At 40.4% G+C, this 16,281-nt stretch overlaps 1 protein-coding gene across 2 annotated transcripts in view; it reads left to right on the forward strand.

Annotated features, from left to right (window-relative positions):
- LOC115630050 (tyrosine kinase receptor Cad96Ca) overlaps positions 1-16,281 on the forward strand; it is a 216,022-nt gene that overhangs the window by 178,202 nt on the left and 21,539 nt on the right. For both annotated transcript variants that reach the window (XM_030526682.1, XM_030526681.1), the window contains exon 9: positions 7,239-7,378. In XM_030526682.1, the coding sequence (XP_030382542.1) occupies positions 7,239-7,378 (140 nt within the window). The remainder of the gene's footprint in view (positions 1-7,238; positions 7,379-16,281) is intronic.

The following is a 16,281-nucleotide window of genomic DNA, read 5'->3' on the forward strand; positions in this document are numbered from 1 at the left end:
AAATTGAACAATTTCGTTTTCGCTTATTTTGCAATTATTTCGCCAAGATAACTTCGCATATTTGGAATCATAAAAAAGCTTATGATTATACAGGGGGGAAAACGAGCTTTAAAAAATATGTTATAGTGGTTATGTTCGTTTAACGAAATAGTTTGGCAAGAACAAAAATGTAACGGACTACTGAACAATTTTTTGTCAAGAACAGAAAATGTTCATTTAAATACCTTAAATGCCTTCCTACTGGTAACTTATAAAGTGAAAACATATGGGTAAGTTATGCACACACAAAATAAATACAATTGGAAACATTATATTGAGCGGGTTAAGACGGGCAATACCTGCTAGTCATACATATGTACATTCATACAAAGGTGTACGTATCTGTTGGGTCAAACTACATACAACTACAATTAAATAATTATATAATTTTAAGTCCTATTATAATATCGTACCTATCAATATCTACTGGAAATATTCTCATGTCATAATCAGTCAATTTTAACCCTCTCAATGGCAAATATCACTTCTCTCTTTTGTTAAGAAATGTTATCGAAATACGTTATCATTTGAATTTATTTATGCGCCCCTGGCCGATATCAATATGTTAAGACAAAAAAAAAAAAGTGAAATTAAGTTGACATGGCCCCATCTATATGATGTTGGCGCAGATGCTGCTTTAGATTAAGATAGTTTAAGAGAATTATTTGAATTTTAGTTTAGGGCGAAAAGAGAGCGCGAGAGCGGCCGTTTGCGGCCGTCACAACGCATCTTGGACTAACATTTGGGGTCCCTAGCTCTTATAGCCTTTGAGATATAGGCGATTATACGAACTGCGTTACGGTACAACCCCCATAGGGGGAAAGTGGGAAGGAAAATCAAAAAAAAAAAAAAAAAATCGTATAGAATACACACATAAGGCATCTTTGTGCAAAATTTGGTGACAGACAGACAGGGCTAAATCGACTCGTCTTGTCATGCTGATCAAGAATATATATACTTTGTGGGGTCTGCCACGCCTCCTTCTGTCTATTACATTTTTCAGCTCGCGCAAACCTAATATACTCTTGTACATTTTATGTACAGAGTATAAAAACAGCTGCGGGCAGCGCTGCGATTTTATTTATGGCTATAACTTTCTTCAGAATTGACCTATCATGATGAAACTTAGCACACGGACACATAAGTACTAACTGGATGGATATACAAATATAATTTCAAAATTCCAAGAAACGGTATTGCACCGTCTACTTCAAAAAAGCCAAGGTGTCGATTGCCAGCGGTCGCTCTTCCAACTTTTAGCAGCAAGCATTCTGAATTTAAAAATTTCATGAGTCTTTTTGAAACCTTTGTTCACAATGATGACACACTGCATGATATTGAAAAATTCAATCACTTAATATATGTACGATAATGACTGCCTAATATTTTTCGATAACATATCGACACTTTTCAATCTGCAAAAGATTTCCCAGCCATCTGCGTCTGCTTTGAGAAGCCTGATCGACACAGTGTCGGCCTCCTATGACTCACTTCTGTCAATTGGTGACGACAAGAAAATCGCTAATGCCATTTTAATTTATTTAGTTAGGCAAAGTCGATCCTACCACAAAAAAGAAGTGGGAAGAGCAGCTCGACTACACAAAGCTCCCACTATGGCGAGATTGTGAGACTGCTCTTAAAAGACGCTACCAGCATATTGTTGCTGAAGAAGCTAGTAAAGCTCGTTCGTTGCTTCCAAAAACGAACAGAATAACCTTTGTCAGTTTTGCAATTCAGCTGACCATTCGATTGGCAATTGCCAGGCATATATTGCCTTGTCAGTGCAGCAAAGGTTTGACTTCGCTAAAGGTGCGCCTTTGTGCATAAACTGTCTCCGACGAGGCCACACAGTAGCGAAGTGTAAGGCAAAGAAATGTAGCGTGTGCCAACGTTCTCATCACACATTGCTACATATTTATACTGCTAGCACAAATCTTGCGTTACCACCACCCTCTCAGCCACCATATCTTCAAGATAGCTCTTCCACTTCGCATGCCATGCATGCGACTGCTTCGGATAGAGTGGTTTTTGCAACAGCAGTCGTGAGCGTTAAAACGAAAAGTGGCGATTTCGTTTTAGCAAGAGCATTGTTAGATTCTGGGTCACAAGTCAACTTTGTGACTGAGGATCTAGCTCAAAAGCTACAGATCAGACGAGAGGTATGGTCTTGCGCGGCATTGGAGACACCAATGCGCGTGCCATGAAAAGAATTCATACAGTGGTGAAGTCGCGTGTCAATTGTAGCGAGTTTTCCGCAGATTATTGGATCTTGGGATCGATTTCTGGTTATCATCCCGATCAAGCGGTGAACACCACCAAAAATATTCAATTGGCCGATCAATTCCATAAACCGCAAAAAATTGATATGCTAATTGGAGCAGAGTCATTCTTCGACTTATTGTCGGTAGGACAAATAAAGCAAGGCCCTGAGTCTCCCACATTACAAAAAACGCTTCTCGGCTGGATAGTGTCAGGCAGATGCTCTACTCAACCTACAACGAGTATAGAAGGAACAGTGAATTTAAGTTGCCAAGAAGAACAATTACTTTCGATAGACTCAACGTTACAAAAGTTTTGGTCCATTGAGGACTTGCCTAATAATTCGAAAGTTCTCTCACCTGTGCAACAGCTTTGTGAACAACACTTTGTTGATAATACAAAAATCTTGTCGTCTGGTCGATTTCAGGTACGGTTACCTTTTAAATCTGACCCAAAAAGTCTTGGCTCATCGTATGAAATTGCGAAACGTCGTTTTTTGTCGCTTGAAAGGAGGTTGTCAAAAGACCCTCAAATGAAAAGCATGTATCCGGAATTTATGTACGAGTATGTTTCGCTCGGTCACATGTCCTCAACGGACAACAAAATTCCAGATACTCCACACTATTTTATTCCGCATCAGTGTGTCCTGCGGCCTCAAAGCACGTCGACCAAGTTGCGTGTCGTTTTCGATGCCTCTTGCTGCACGTCCACTCAGATTGCGTTGAATGATAACTTAATGGTCGGTCCAACAATTCAGGAGGAGCTTTATTCTACGCTGCTTCGTTTTCGTTTGCGAAAGTTCGCCTTAGCGGCAGACATTAAAAAAATGTACTGTCAGGTGATGGTGCACGAAGCAGATAGAAACTATCAGCTCATAGTGTGGCGAAGAGATCCGTCTGAGTCTTTAAAAATCTTCAGGTTAAACACTGTAACATATGGCACGTCGTCAGCTCCGTTCTTGGCGGTGCGGTGTTTAACAAGACTGAGTGAAATGGTCCGTTCCTCACATCCAACAGCTGCTGAAGTTATTCGGAGCGACTTTAATGTCGACGATATGTTAACTGGTGCTGAAAGCGTTGAACAGCTAAAAAAGCTTCGAGCAGAAGTGTCGCACGTTCTTCAAAGTGCAGGCTTCGAATTGGCAAAGTGGTTTTCGAACTGCTCTGAATTGTCCGCATTTGATAGCACAGTTATTCCAGTAGCCACAGTCGACTCAGACCCAACCAAAACGCTAGGCGTTATGTGGTTGCCGAAGGAAGATGTATTTCAGTTCCAGTTGGAAAATTCCTTCCTAGATCTCCGCTCGACAAAACGGAACATATTATCGGTGACTGCCAGGCTTTTCGATCCTCTGGGCCTTCTTTGCCCGCTGATCACCAAAGCAAAAATGTTGCTGCAAGATTTATGGCTACAAAAACTAGATTGGGACGAATCCATCCCTGAGAATCTTCATACAGTTTGGGACTCATTTAAGCAGAATTTGTTGAACCTCAGCGGTATTCAAGTCCCTAGATTCGTCCATACAGATACGCAGTCACCCATTCAAATACTTGCGTTCGCCGATGCCTCAATGCGAGCTTATGGCGCCTGTATTTATGTTTCGACTGCGAATGGTTGGAAAGTGTCACTTTTGACCTCAAAATCCAAAGTAGCCAATTACATTCTCGAAGTTATCGAAAGCTACTCGTCACATTCAAAATTGCTGAGGGTGTTCGTTTGGGTTTTTCGATTTATACAAAGGTGCAGAAAGGTCTCGAATTTTGATCCCTTTGATCCTATAGCCAAGCCAAGCGAACTCAATTTGGTATTCAACAAAATTGTTCAAGTAATCCAGGACAATGAGTTCGGTGACGAAATCGACAAGGTTCGAAAAAAGAGAACACTTAACGCTAACTTACAGCGTCTGAGTCCATTTCTACATGAGTTTAGAGAAGACGGTTTCTTGTTTTCCTTGCTGAGAGTGGGGGGAAGATTATTAAATGCTTCTATCCCATACGGAGCCAAGTTTCCGTTGTTGCTTTCTAAAAAGTCGCAATTCATAAGATCGTACGTATCTTATTTGCATGTGTCAAATTGCCATGCTGGCCCTAGATCGCTGGTGAGCCTGCTCCGTGAGCGAGTTTGGCTGGTTAACGCTCAGGAAGTGTGTCCCCAAACAGTACGTTCGTGCATCCTCTGCTTCAAATGGAAGCCCCGGTTGGCCTCCCAAGTAATGGGAAATCTTCCGGCAGACAGGCTCCAGCCTTTCCACCCGTTCGAAGTATGTGGTGTTGATTTTTGTGGCCCTATAAGCACAACGCTCCGCATCCGTGGCAAGCCACCGTACAAGTCGTACGTGGCTCTTTTCGTTTGTTTTGCCTCGAAAGCGGTTCACTTAGAGCTTGTGTCAGATCTAACCACTGATGCTTTTCTCTTGGCTTTTGAAAGGTTTGTCGGCAGGAGAGGTGTCCTTCGCAAAGTTTACTGCGACAACGCAACGAACTTCGTGGGAGCCGACAGGAAGCTGCAGGAGTTCCGGGCGAGATGGGAGAAGGAGGCGGAAGGCGTACGCGAATTCGCATCAAGAAAAGGATGCGAGTTTGCGTACATACCACCCAGAGCACCTCACTTCGGCAGTCTATGGGAGGCAGGTGTCAAGTCTGCAAAGCACCTGTTCCTACGGACGGTGAGCAATGCGCTCCTGACCGCAGAAGAGCTCGGAACCCTCCTGGCGAGCGTCGAGGCGGTGCTGAACTCACGGCCACTGGGACCACTCAGCGCGGACCCCAGCAACGGCGAGGCGCTAACCCCGGGCCACTTCCTAATCAGACGGCCTCTTCTGGCGACTCCAACTCCACCGCTCCCGGACATCGACAGCCAAACCTGCTTAAGGCGATGTCATGTCTCAAGCACAGATTTTGGCAGCGATGGTCCCGGGAGTACATTTCGAGCCTCCAGGTGCGAGCGAAGTGGTTCCAGGAGGAACTCAACGTCGTCGTGGGACAACTCGTCGTGGTGGTCGAAGACAACGTGCCGCCACAAAAGTGGGTACTTGGCAGGGTCACCACGACTCACGCCGGGACAGACGGGAAGGTGCGGGTGGCCGACGTCGTCACGAGTAGTGGCAATCTACGGAGGGCGATTCATCGGCTGGCGCCATTGCCCGTTGAAGGACGATGTCAGATGCTGCTTTAGATTAAGATAGTTTAAGAGAATTATTTGAATTTTAGTTTAAAAGGGCGCGAGGCGACGTCCGCAAACGGCCGCTCTCGCGCTCTCTTTTCGCCGCCTTAGGCTTAGTTTAGCATGTAAGCCGAATTTGAAGTCAGTTGTAAGCTAGTACTAAATAGAAGCATATTCGTCGCCAAATATTATCGTAATTTCCATATTAAAGTTAAAGTTAAAAGCAAGCGTCCCATTTTTCTTTGTTTTCAATAATTTATATAAGTTCATATATATTTTCATATGACGAGAAGTGATCTTTGAGAGCCTGCCTGAAGAAGTTGCGCACAGACGCAATTATGTATTTCATTTTGTACCGTTTAATAAGTATAGATATACTTGTATATAAGTGGAAGTGTATAAATTCAGTTGTGTTAAATAAATAATTAGTAAAAAAGCTAAAGTCGGGTCGGGACTTTGTTTACAATAATTGTAGAAATTAAGAAAATTAAAAAATAAAAGTTGGGTCGATTTTACCGGTATTCGAACTCACGTAAAAGGTGTATAATTGCACATATACAAAGCAATGGCGTCTATGTGACGCAATTGTCAATGTCTATGCGCGTCTATTCATGTATGTGTAATCATGTTTGCAGTCATGTCCGTCCGTATGAACACCTGGATCTCAGAGAATGTAAGAGCTAGAGACACAAAATTTTGCACAAAGATGCCTTATGTGTGTACGCTATGCAAGTTCGTTTTTTTTTTGTTCGATTTTCCCCCCACTTCCCCCCTATGGCGGTTTTCCCGATGTTCCATTCGTATAATTGCTTATGTCTCGGAGACTATAAGACCTACGGATACCAAATTTTAGTCCCAGATGCCTTATGTGAATACGCAGAAAATGTGTATTTTGGAATTTCCCTCCCACCCCCTTCTCTCATGCAAATCGAATTACTCCCGGAATTCTTGGAATTTCGAACTCAAATTTTGCAAATGCCCCCAGTTAGCAATTATGTGTCCGTATGCCAAGTTCCATCATGATAGACCGATTTAACAAGAAGTTATAACCATAAATATATTTTTGCTGCTGCAGCGGGCAGCGCTGTTGTTGATGCTGGTGCTTTGGTTGACTGCGAACATGCGCAGACACGAATATACGAGCATATACATACATACACTCACATAGACGCAATTGCTTTGTATATGTGCAATTATACACCCTTTACGTGAGTTCGAATACCAAGAGAGGTAAAATCGATTAAGAAAATTTTTTGTAATTCTCTTACTTTTTTTAATTTCTATAATTATTCTAAGCTTATGTACAGAGTATTTCAAAGTCGGGATACCCGACTTTAGCTTTTTTACTTGTTTTTTAAAAGTCCTGTTTACTTTGGAACACACCTTGTATTCTACAAATATAGATGGAGTGTTTCAAAGTCGGGACACCCGACTTTAGCTTCTCTACTTGTTTAAATTTCGATAATTATTCTACAAATATGTACAGAGTATTTCTTAGTCGGGACATCCGACTTTAGCTTCTCGTTTTGTTTCTAAATTTTCTTAATAATTCTAAATTTCAATAATTGTTCTACACATACATTTGCTTATTTTGTTAATTTATTAAATTTTTATAATTATATCTATGCCTATGTAGGTGTAGTACAGAGTATTATAGACTTCAGCTTTGTTCACTGTGCACTAAATTTATACCTTTACTCTTTTACCGTTCAGGTACAGAGTTGAAATAAAACTAAAATATCAATTAATAAAAACAATTAAAACGTCTTTTTATGTAGATTATTCATCGCGACCTGGCAGCACGCAATATTTTAATAATGGACGATCACGTTTGCAAGGTGGCAGACTTTGGATTTGCACGCGACATCATAACATCAAAAGTGTACGAGCGGAAGAGTGATGGAAAGCTTCCAATTAGGTATGTTTAATTTGTATTTTTCAGTTTTATAGCTTGCACCCGTAATATGGAAGGGTTTATGTTATATTATACACCTCCCCAAGGATTTTCGGAAATGCCGTTCGTATAATCATCTATATCTCAGAGACTATAAGAGTTGAAGCAAACACATTTTAGTCCAATATCTCTATATATATAAAACAGTTTGTCCTGACTGACTGATTGGTGATCAACGTACAGCCCAAACGGTAAAATCTAGGAAGCTAAAATTTTGACTCAAGTATCCCTTCATAGTGTATCCTTTCAACGTTTGTATGAAAAATCTACAATTTTCATCTGATTAACTTCAAACTTAGTTTGTATACTCTCAAAAAAATTCCACAGTCGCGTTATCCCCGAAAAGTCCGACGCGGGACATTTAATTTTGATTTATAAATCGGGACGTCCCGCCAAAATTGGAGCGTTTGGCAACGCTGATATGTACATAAATTTAAATTTTCCATGCAGGCGTCATCCGCCTATATACATACATACATACATATATAAATTTTGCATTAAATTTTTTAATTCAACACTAATTTGTGTCTTCAATTCCAAATATGATTGTTGTGAATGTAAAAGGTGTGTGTCTGCTTTTGTAAATCGCATGAATACACTCACAAAATAGGCTTCACAATTGACTCTTAGATTTGTTCAGAATACATTTGTAGCGTTGTTAGGTAACACTAAAACGGTAAGTCGCTGTAAATATGCGATCAGCTGAGATGCTAGAGATGGGCATGTGTCGGATGCTCTATATGCTAGAGCATCAAAACTATCGATAGTTGAATCCGTCGATACAATCAATAATTCCATCGAAGTTTGAATGCAATTAACAGAAAATTTAAATAATAACATCTTATAATTTATTGAGATCAATTAGAACAAATCATATACAAACATACATATGTACATCTGCCCGCAACGCGAAGCAGAATATGCGTAGGTCCGCTTTCGGTTTCTGCTTTACTATCGCTAACGCAGTCGTTACCTAGCGACTGTAACTGGGTAACTGTACACTTTTGGCATTTTGCCTTTGCAATGAACAGGCGTAAATGATCAAAACGAAAAAAGAAGCGCGAACCAATGACTTGCAGTTGTTGTTGTTTTTCGTTTTAAAAATTTGATTTAAAACCATAGAACATTATTTATTACAATCAAACAACAGTGCTCGATTGTCCAATGTATACATACATACATACATACGAATGTACATACATGCTACATATGTACGTACACAGGCATACATACATATGTATGTACATATGCATGCATGTTTCTCTTTACTTTTTCATACATCGACACGAACTGTTGCTTGTTCTGTGTGTGAGTGTGTGTATATGATGTCCCCAACTATTTGATATTTGCGTTCTTCGTAATTTGTTGTTGCTTCATAAAGTTTCTAATGCAAACCCTAATGCCACATGTACAAAACAAAGAAATATATAAAAGAATACAAACAAAACTGCGTACTCAGTTTTTAGAAATTTGTGTTGGAGCTTGAATTATTGGGGTTTTAATATTTATTCATTTTTTCAAATGAAAAGTTTGTGTTATAAATTTTGTCCGATCGATTTCAAATTTGGGTAATATAATCTACGTAACTAAAATTACAACTTTGCATTTAACGATTTTTAAAATATGCATTTTACAAATTGTAGTGTCCAGTTTCCTACTGGGCTGGTGGTCTAGCAAGCTTTTACAATTGTTGCATTTATTTTTGGCAAACGTTATCGCGCTCTTAGGTCACCTTGGATAAGCAGCCGTCGCATCGTATGATTATGCCGTTGTTACTTATCTTATTATTGCGCCCACGCATATGCATAGCATTGTTGTTGATTTAGTAAGTTCGGCTTCGGCTAAGTGCAGCTTCACGCTACCTAGCGGCGCGCCGATCGAACATTAGTACAGCGACTTTTGAGCAGTGCTGACGAATATTTCTTTTGTGCGTGTATACTATACACATATATTTAAAAAGTTAAAGCGCATGTTCTTGTTACGCAACACCTAAGTGCAAGTGGTTTCTGTTTATTTAAGCCGAGGAACAGAGCATTCGGAAGAACAGTATTGTGCAGTTTGTGAATTTTGGCCAGGTAAGGGAAGTTTTTTCAAGTCGGCCAGAAAAGTCAAGTGAATTCTTTTATTCACAGTGCCTCGCGCCTGTGCCCCTTTGGCTGGGCCACAAAACCTTTGGCTGGGCCATAAAACCTCTGGCTGGGCCACAAAACCTTTGGCTGGGCCATAAAACCTTTGGCTGGGCCACTAAAACCCTTTTGCTGGGTTTGAAACCTTTTGGCAGAGCACCTGTCTCGTGCCTGGAAACCCATTTTGGCTGGTTTATAATCGGACATAATAATATCGTGCTTGGAAAACCCTTTTTGCCGGACCAAGTATTAGTGCCTCGGAAACTCTCCACGCTTGTTTCCTTTGATGGCTGCACTATTTTCATAGACGACTTCAAGCTCTTTATGCGACCAGATTCCGAAGAACGGACTCCGCATTGCCACTCCAAAGACAAGCTGCTAGATTCCCCACTATGTGTTAGGCCCATACATACTACTCTATGTTAGTTTTCCTTTGAGGCAGAAACGTGGCCATATAAATCTTATTAAATTTGTGCTGCGACACAAAAAGCCACTAAAAGTTACTGGCGGCGACCATGATGCTGTAATGGATCTAATGCTAAGCATCATATCGTCTATAAAAATTAGTTTCGTTTTTTTTATTTTTAAATAATGATTTAGTTTAACTTCCTTTAGTTTTTTTTGTAATCGAACCTAAATTTCGCCTCACTACAAGGTTAAAGTTAGGAAGTATGTATGTAGTTTAAGATCATTAATATTTTTTTTGTGCCAGCATGTCCTCTTGAGCTCAACGACGGCAGTGCATGGTAAGTGATTTGCATTTTTATTTGATCTTTTGACATCATACTTTCCAATCTGATCTTATTTCCAATTTACGTTCGATTCCACTTCTTATGTTGAAATTTAAATGAATTTTCTGTAATGTTTTTTTGAATTATGTACATATGAGCCTTATTTTGGAATGTTACATACGGTAGATATTGATGTGTTGCAAACTATTTAGTATATATACCTATATATATATAAGAGAATGTTTTTGAACTATAAATTATGATAATATATACCTTTAACTTTGATATGAATTCGTAAATTTCCTTTCGCTGGTCCATCACTAACTAAGATGTCATCGCCAAACCCAAACTTAAAGTAACATCAATTTGCTATAGGGACTACCGACCATTATTCTTATTTCCGGTATGCCAAGGTAGGGTGGGTACAGAATAGGGTATAACTACATCTAATACCCTAGAAGCAATGTACTCTACATTAGTCTGTTTGTCCGCTTCTGTCCTGATTGTGGGAACAAATCCAAATACTCCATTTGTTCGTTTTGCTAGTTAAAGTTAGGAAGTATGTATGTAGTTTAAGATCATTAATATTTTTTTTTGTGCCAGCAAGTCCTCTTGAGCTCAACGACGGCAGTGCATGGTAAGTGATTTGCATTTTTATTTGATCTTTTGACATCATACTTTCCAATCTGATCTTATTTCCAATTTACGTTCGATTCCACTTCTTATGTTGAAATTTAAATGAATTTTCTGTAATGTTTTTTTGAATAATGTACATATGAGCCTTATTTTGGAATGTTACATACGGTAGATATTGATGTGTTGCAAACTATTTAGTATATATACCTATATATATATAAGAGAATGTTTTTGAACTATAAATTATGATAATATATACCTTTAACTTTGATATGAATTCGTAAATTTCCTTTCGCTGGTCCATCACTAACTAAGATGTCATCGCCAAACCCAAACTTAAAGTAACATCAATTTGCTATAGGGGCTACCGACCATTATTCTTATTTCCGGTATGCCAAGGTAGGGTGGGTACAGAATAGAGTATAACTACATCTAATACCCCTCTGTTTGTCCGCTTCTGTCCTGATTGTGGGAACAAATCCAAATACTCCATTTGTTCGTTTTGCTAGTTTCTGTTTAGTGCACTTATTTTCTTGTAGTGGTGTGTCCGCTATGGTAAGGAGGAGAAAGAACCCCACCCCGTCCGACGAGCTAAGTTAGAGCAACGCAAGAAGTGCACGCCTCGAATCTTCCATAGCACGGTGAGAGAATGTAGAGCACACTCGTTCACCCGCTCCCTCTTCACCAGTAGCTCCCAAATTTAGGGGCTTGCTTAAAAAATTGACATCCCGCCACACTACACAAGTGGCGCCCAACGTGGGGCTCATCCCTGTCAGCTGGCATGACCGCTGGCACCCAAAAGCAACACCAGTTCTCAACAGGTGGGCGGTCCGGATAGATGATGCCCGAAAGATAGATACCCGAAAGCCATCTAGGCTGAATGCTCTTATATTCCATCCAATATAGTTTCACAATTTTGAATGTTCAGTAGATTTATATGTCTACAGCGTAGTGGTTTGGGAGCTCAGAGCCTCGTCTCTTGGAACTGCGATTGCAATTCGGTGGTTTCGGATTGGTCGACCAGAGCGAATCTGTTCTTTGAGAACTCTCACGCTGAAAATGTATAATATCTAAACTAAGCTTGCATTTGATGTGAGTTTTGATGGCTGGAATTGCAGATCGCTAGAGATACTTTGGTGGTCTGACCAACATCACTGTTCAGTCTTATCGCAAGTAAACAATAGAATTCATTAATTGCAATAGTAGATAAGGCAGACGAAAACTTTTGTAGATTAGATTGTCTTATTTTTTTTTTTGGCTATGGTTTTGATATCTAGTAAGTGGTGGACCAAAAGTTTTGATTGGTTTTTTTAATCAGAAATTTGTATTTATTAGTATAATAATGGCTATGCAACATAGTAACGAAAACTTAGCGCAGTCTTTACAAGACTTAGACCCCTTTTGTGGCATTTGTCAGGAAACCATTCGTGAAAACGAATTAGTGGCAATTGCACCTTGCAAACACAAATTTCATAATCGATGTATAGTGGAATGTCTTCAAGCGTCATCGATTTGTCCAGTGTGCAAGCGAGTCTGTTCTGTAGAACAACTGACTTACATAAATAACAATTTGGCAGTGGAACTTCAAGAAGCCAGTGGTAGCAGTGGTACTCAAGCTAACGTGGCTACGGAAGTACTTTCCCAGGCACACGGCACTTTTAGAGCTTCAAGAAATAGAGGAGCAACTCCAAGGCGGGGCGTGCAAACTCGATCTATGAGTCGTGTGCAAGGAGAAGCATTACCCGATAATTTATATACTACAAAAGGCAGGGCTATAGATCGCGTCGAAGTAGCAAATTTGGTACAAACGGCCATACAGTCGAGTCAGAATCAAATGATTCAGACCATTAATTCAGTTATGGCGGACACAATTGAAAAAACAATACGTGCGCAACTAGCGGCACTACAGATAGGCCGTAGTGAGCCAAGCGAACAACAGAGTGAAGAAAGGACTAGGTTTAGACGTCCTGGTGAAGTAACCCAATTGGCTTCGGTTCATCGTAATCCTGATGCAGCAAACATTTTGAATTTATCGAATTCTTCTATCCCTATTCAGAAGGTGTCCAGCATAATACAAAGCTGGCATATAAGGTTTGATGGTGGCAAAGATAGTATGCAGGCCCAAGATTTATTGTACAGAGTTCGTTCACTTGCTGTACAAAACTTGAATGGAAACTACCAACTTTTATGTGACCATTTATACATGCTATTCGCTGGGAGAGCCAACGATTGGTTTTGGCGATTCCATCGTTCCAATCCTCGATTTACTTGGGAAGAATTTTGTGTAGAATTTCGAAAGAAATTCGACGACATAGATGACGATATGGATGTTTGGGAAATGATCAATTCGCGTCGGCAAGGCGATCAAGAATCTTTCGAAGACTTCCAATGATGGAGTGGAGAAACTGATAGGTTCTCTTGTCCGTATTCTGATTCATAACGCTAAAACTTCTTTGCGTTATGAGCTCATGCATCTTGGTATTACTACCTTGGCTAGGCTTAGGGAAGAAATACGTACTCATGAGCAATTCTATAAACAAGTCCGATCGAGTACTGCAAGAGGAAAATTTGAGCACCGTTCTCGTGTAGCAGAGCTAGAAGTTCCAGCTCAAGAGCTTTTGAATGAGGATGTATCAGCTATTCAACGTAAACCATTAGTGTGTTGGAATTGTGATAAACCAGGACATCGTTTTGATGACTGTTTAGAGGAACGGAAAATATTTTGTTTTGGCGGTGGTGCCAAAAACATTTTCAAGCCCTTGTGCCCGACTTGTAACCCGTCGGAAAACCAGCATGTGGATGTGCAGGCCCACAACTTCCTGTCGCATCCGAGGCATTAAGCCCAGCTGGTCGCTTGCAGACTGGGGCCGATCAGCCCATAGAATTGAATACTCCAGTCGCACACAACTCATCTAATTCACATTCGAGTGCAAACCAATTTTTATCTTTCCATATAAGGTTAGCCAAGTACGCAGCAGCGCGGCAACGCATTTTCGCTGAGGTGAACAGTATGAACTGGAACCTTAAGCCAAGACGCTCAACTCTTCGACTTAGAACTTTTTGGAAAAAGATTCGTTCTACCCGGAAAAGACTTATTTCCGCAATTTTCCTAAGCTCAAACAATCGCCTATTTACCGAACTTACTTTGGAGAACAAAGAATATATTGCTCTTTTGGATTCCGGTGCTACAATTAGTTGCATAGGCAATCAAGCGGCTAGCGAACTCAGATTTAGTCCGAAATGCCAAAAATGTTCAGGCAATATTAAAACGGCTAACAACTCAGAGTGTTCGGTGATTGGCAAACTTACATCGAAAGTGACATATCGTGGCAGGACAAAGCCCATTGAATTTTATATAATACCAGATCTTAAACAAGACGTATATTTGGGTATAGATTTTTGGCAGTCATTTGGTTTATTGACTCACATCCTGAAACCTGTGGAACGAGTATCCGAACTCGACATCGGTTATGATCAGAGCGAAGAAATTCCAAATATGCATGTCTTGAACCCCACTCAGAAGGACATTCTCGATTATGTGATTGCTAAATTTCCCTCGTACGAGAAAGAAGGGTTAGGGCAAACACACTTGATCGAGCATAGTATAGATGTTGGTAATGCTATAGCGGTTAAGCAACGTCATTGGCCTGTCTCCCCGGCTATAGAGAAGCAAATGTTTGATGAAGTGGATAAAATGTTAGACATGGACATAATAGAAGAATCTAAAAGTCCCTGGAGCAGTAATTGTGTTTTACTCGCAAAGACGCATATCCTCTACCACATATCGACGGAATCTTAAGTCGATTACCTCCAGCTCGCTTTATAACAGGTCTCGACATGAAGCACGCTTTCTGGCAGATACCTTTAGAAGAGAAGTCTAGGCAATATACTGCGTTCACGATTCCTAACAGGCCATTATACCAATACAAGGTAATGCCCTTCGGATTGTGCAATGCACCTCAAACACTTTGTCGACTCATGGACCATGTTATTCCTGCACATTTACGAACCAGAGTTTTTGTCTATCTTGATGATCTCCTTGTTCTCTCGGACGACTTTGAGTCGCACATACTTCTTTTACAGGAGATTGCAGGTTATCTTCGCAGGGCAAAATTGACAATTAATATTGGCAAATCAAAATTCTGCATGCGCGAAATTAAATATTTAGGTTTTATCATTGGCTCGATGGGCTATTAAATTGCAAAGTTTTTCGTTTGAAATAATACATCGCGGCGGCTCACAAAATATCGTAGCCGACACCCTATCTCGACGCGATGAACCAGCGATTTGTGAATTTGACACAAGTGGTCCGATCGTAGACCTAACATCTAAAGAATTCAGCTCATCCGAATATTTGGACTTGATTCAGCGTATTCAGGAGAATCAGTCGAAATTGCCCGACTTAAAAGTGGTAGATAACTTTGTGTATAAGCGCACCGAACATGCTACAGGTGACGCAGCTCAAGAATTTGATTCTTGGAAATTGTGGATTCCATCTGGTCTCACCAAAGTCATTATGCTTAGATCACACGATTCACCGGATTCAGCTCATTGTGGGACAGGCAAACTTGTAGAAAAATTGAAGAGATATTTCTTTTGGCCTGGAATGGTGACGCAGATAAGAAAGTATGTTGCAGATTGTTCGGTTTGTAAGTCTACTAAAAGTCCAAATATCGTTTTACGACCACCTTTGGGTAAACCAATGGTTTCGGAAAGACCTTTCCAAAAGTTATATCTTGATCTTTTAGGGCCGTACCCTAGATCGAAAAGCGGAAATATTGGTATTCTCATCGCCATTTTACAAAATTTCATTTCTTGTTCCCTCTAAAGAAATTTACATCACGAGCAAATGTACATCGTAGTACTGGATTTTCACCATATTTCCTAGCGTTTGGTCAAAACATGGTAATGAACGGCAAGGACTATGAGCTTCTGCGTAAATTGAATCTGTTGACCGACGATGCCCTCTTAAGGCAACCACAGGCGCTGCAGGTTGTTAGGCTGAAAGCGAAGCAAAACGTTTCAGCATCCCATGACATAAATGCTAGGACTTATAACTTGCGCAGCAGAACCGTGCAACTTCGAGTAGGTGACTCTGTCTTTGCACGCAATTTTGTACAGAGTAACGCTGGCAGAAAGTTTAATGCCAAGCTTGCCCCTGTTTTTGTTGAAGCTAAGGTTAAACGCAAAATTAGTCCCGCATATTACGAACTCGTAAACGAGTCAGGGAAAACCTTTGGCGTTTACCACTTGAAAGACATTCAAATAAAGAAGTGACGTACTTGTATGTGGGAAACTGTTCTTTTATTTTCAGTAAAAGACGTCTCTAGTAAGACTCTCGCCGCTTTGACTGTGGTGTAGTGTCCAGTTTCTT

This window comes from Scaptodrosophila lebanonensis, unplaced genomic scaffold (genome assembly GCF_003285725.1).
Source record: "Scaptodrosophila lebanonensis strain 11010-0011.00,11010-0021.00 unplaced genomic scaffold, SlebRS2 tig00000238-arrow-arrow-pilon, whole genome shotgun sequence".
Lineage (NCBI taxonomy): Eukaryota > Metazoa > Arthropoda > Insecta > Diptera > Drosophilidae > Scaptodrosophila > Scaptodrosophila lebanonensis.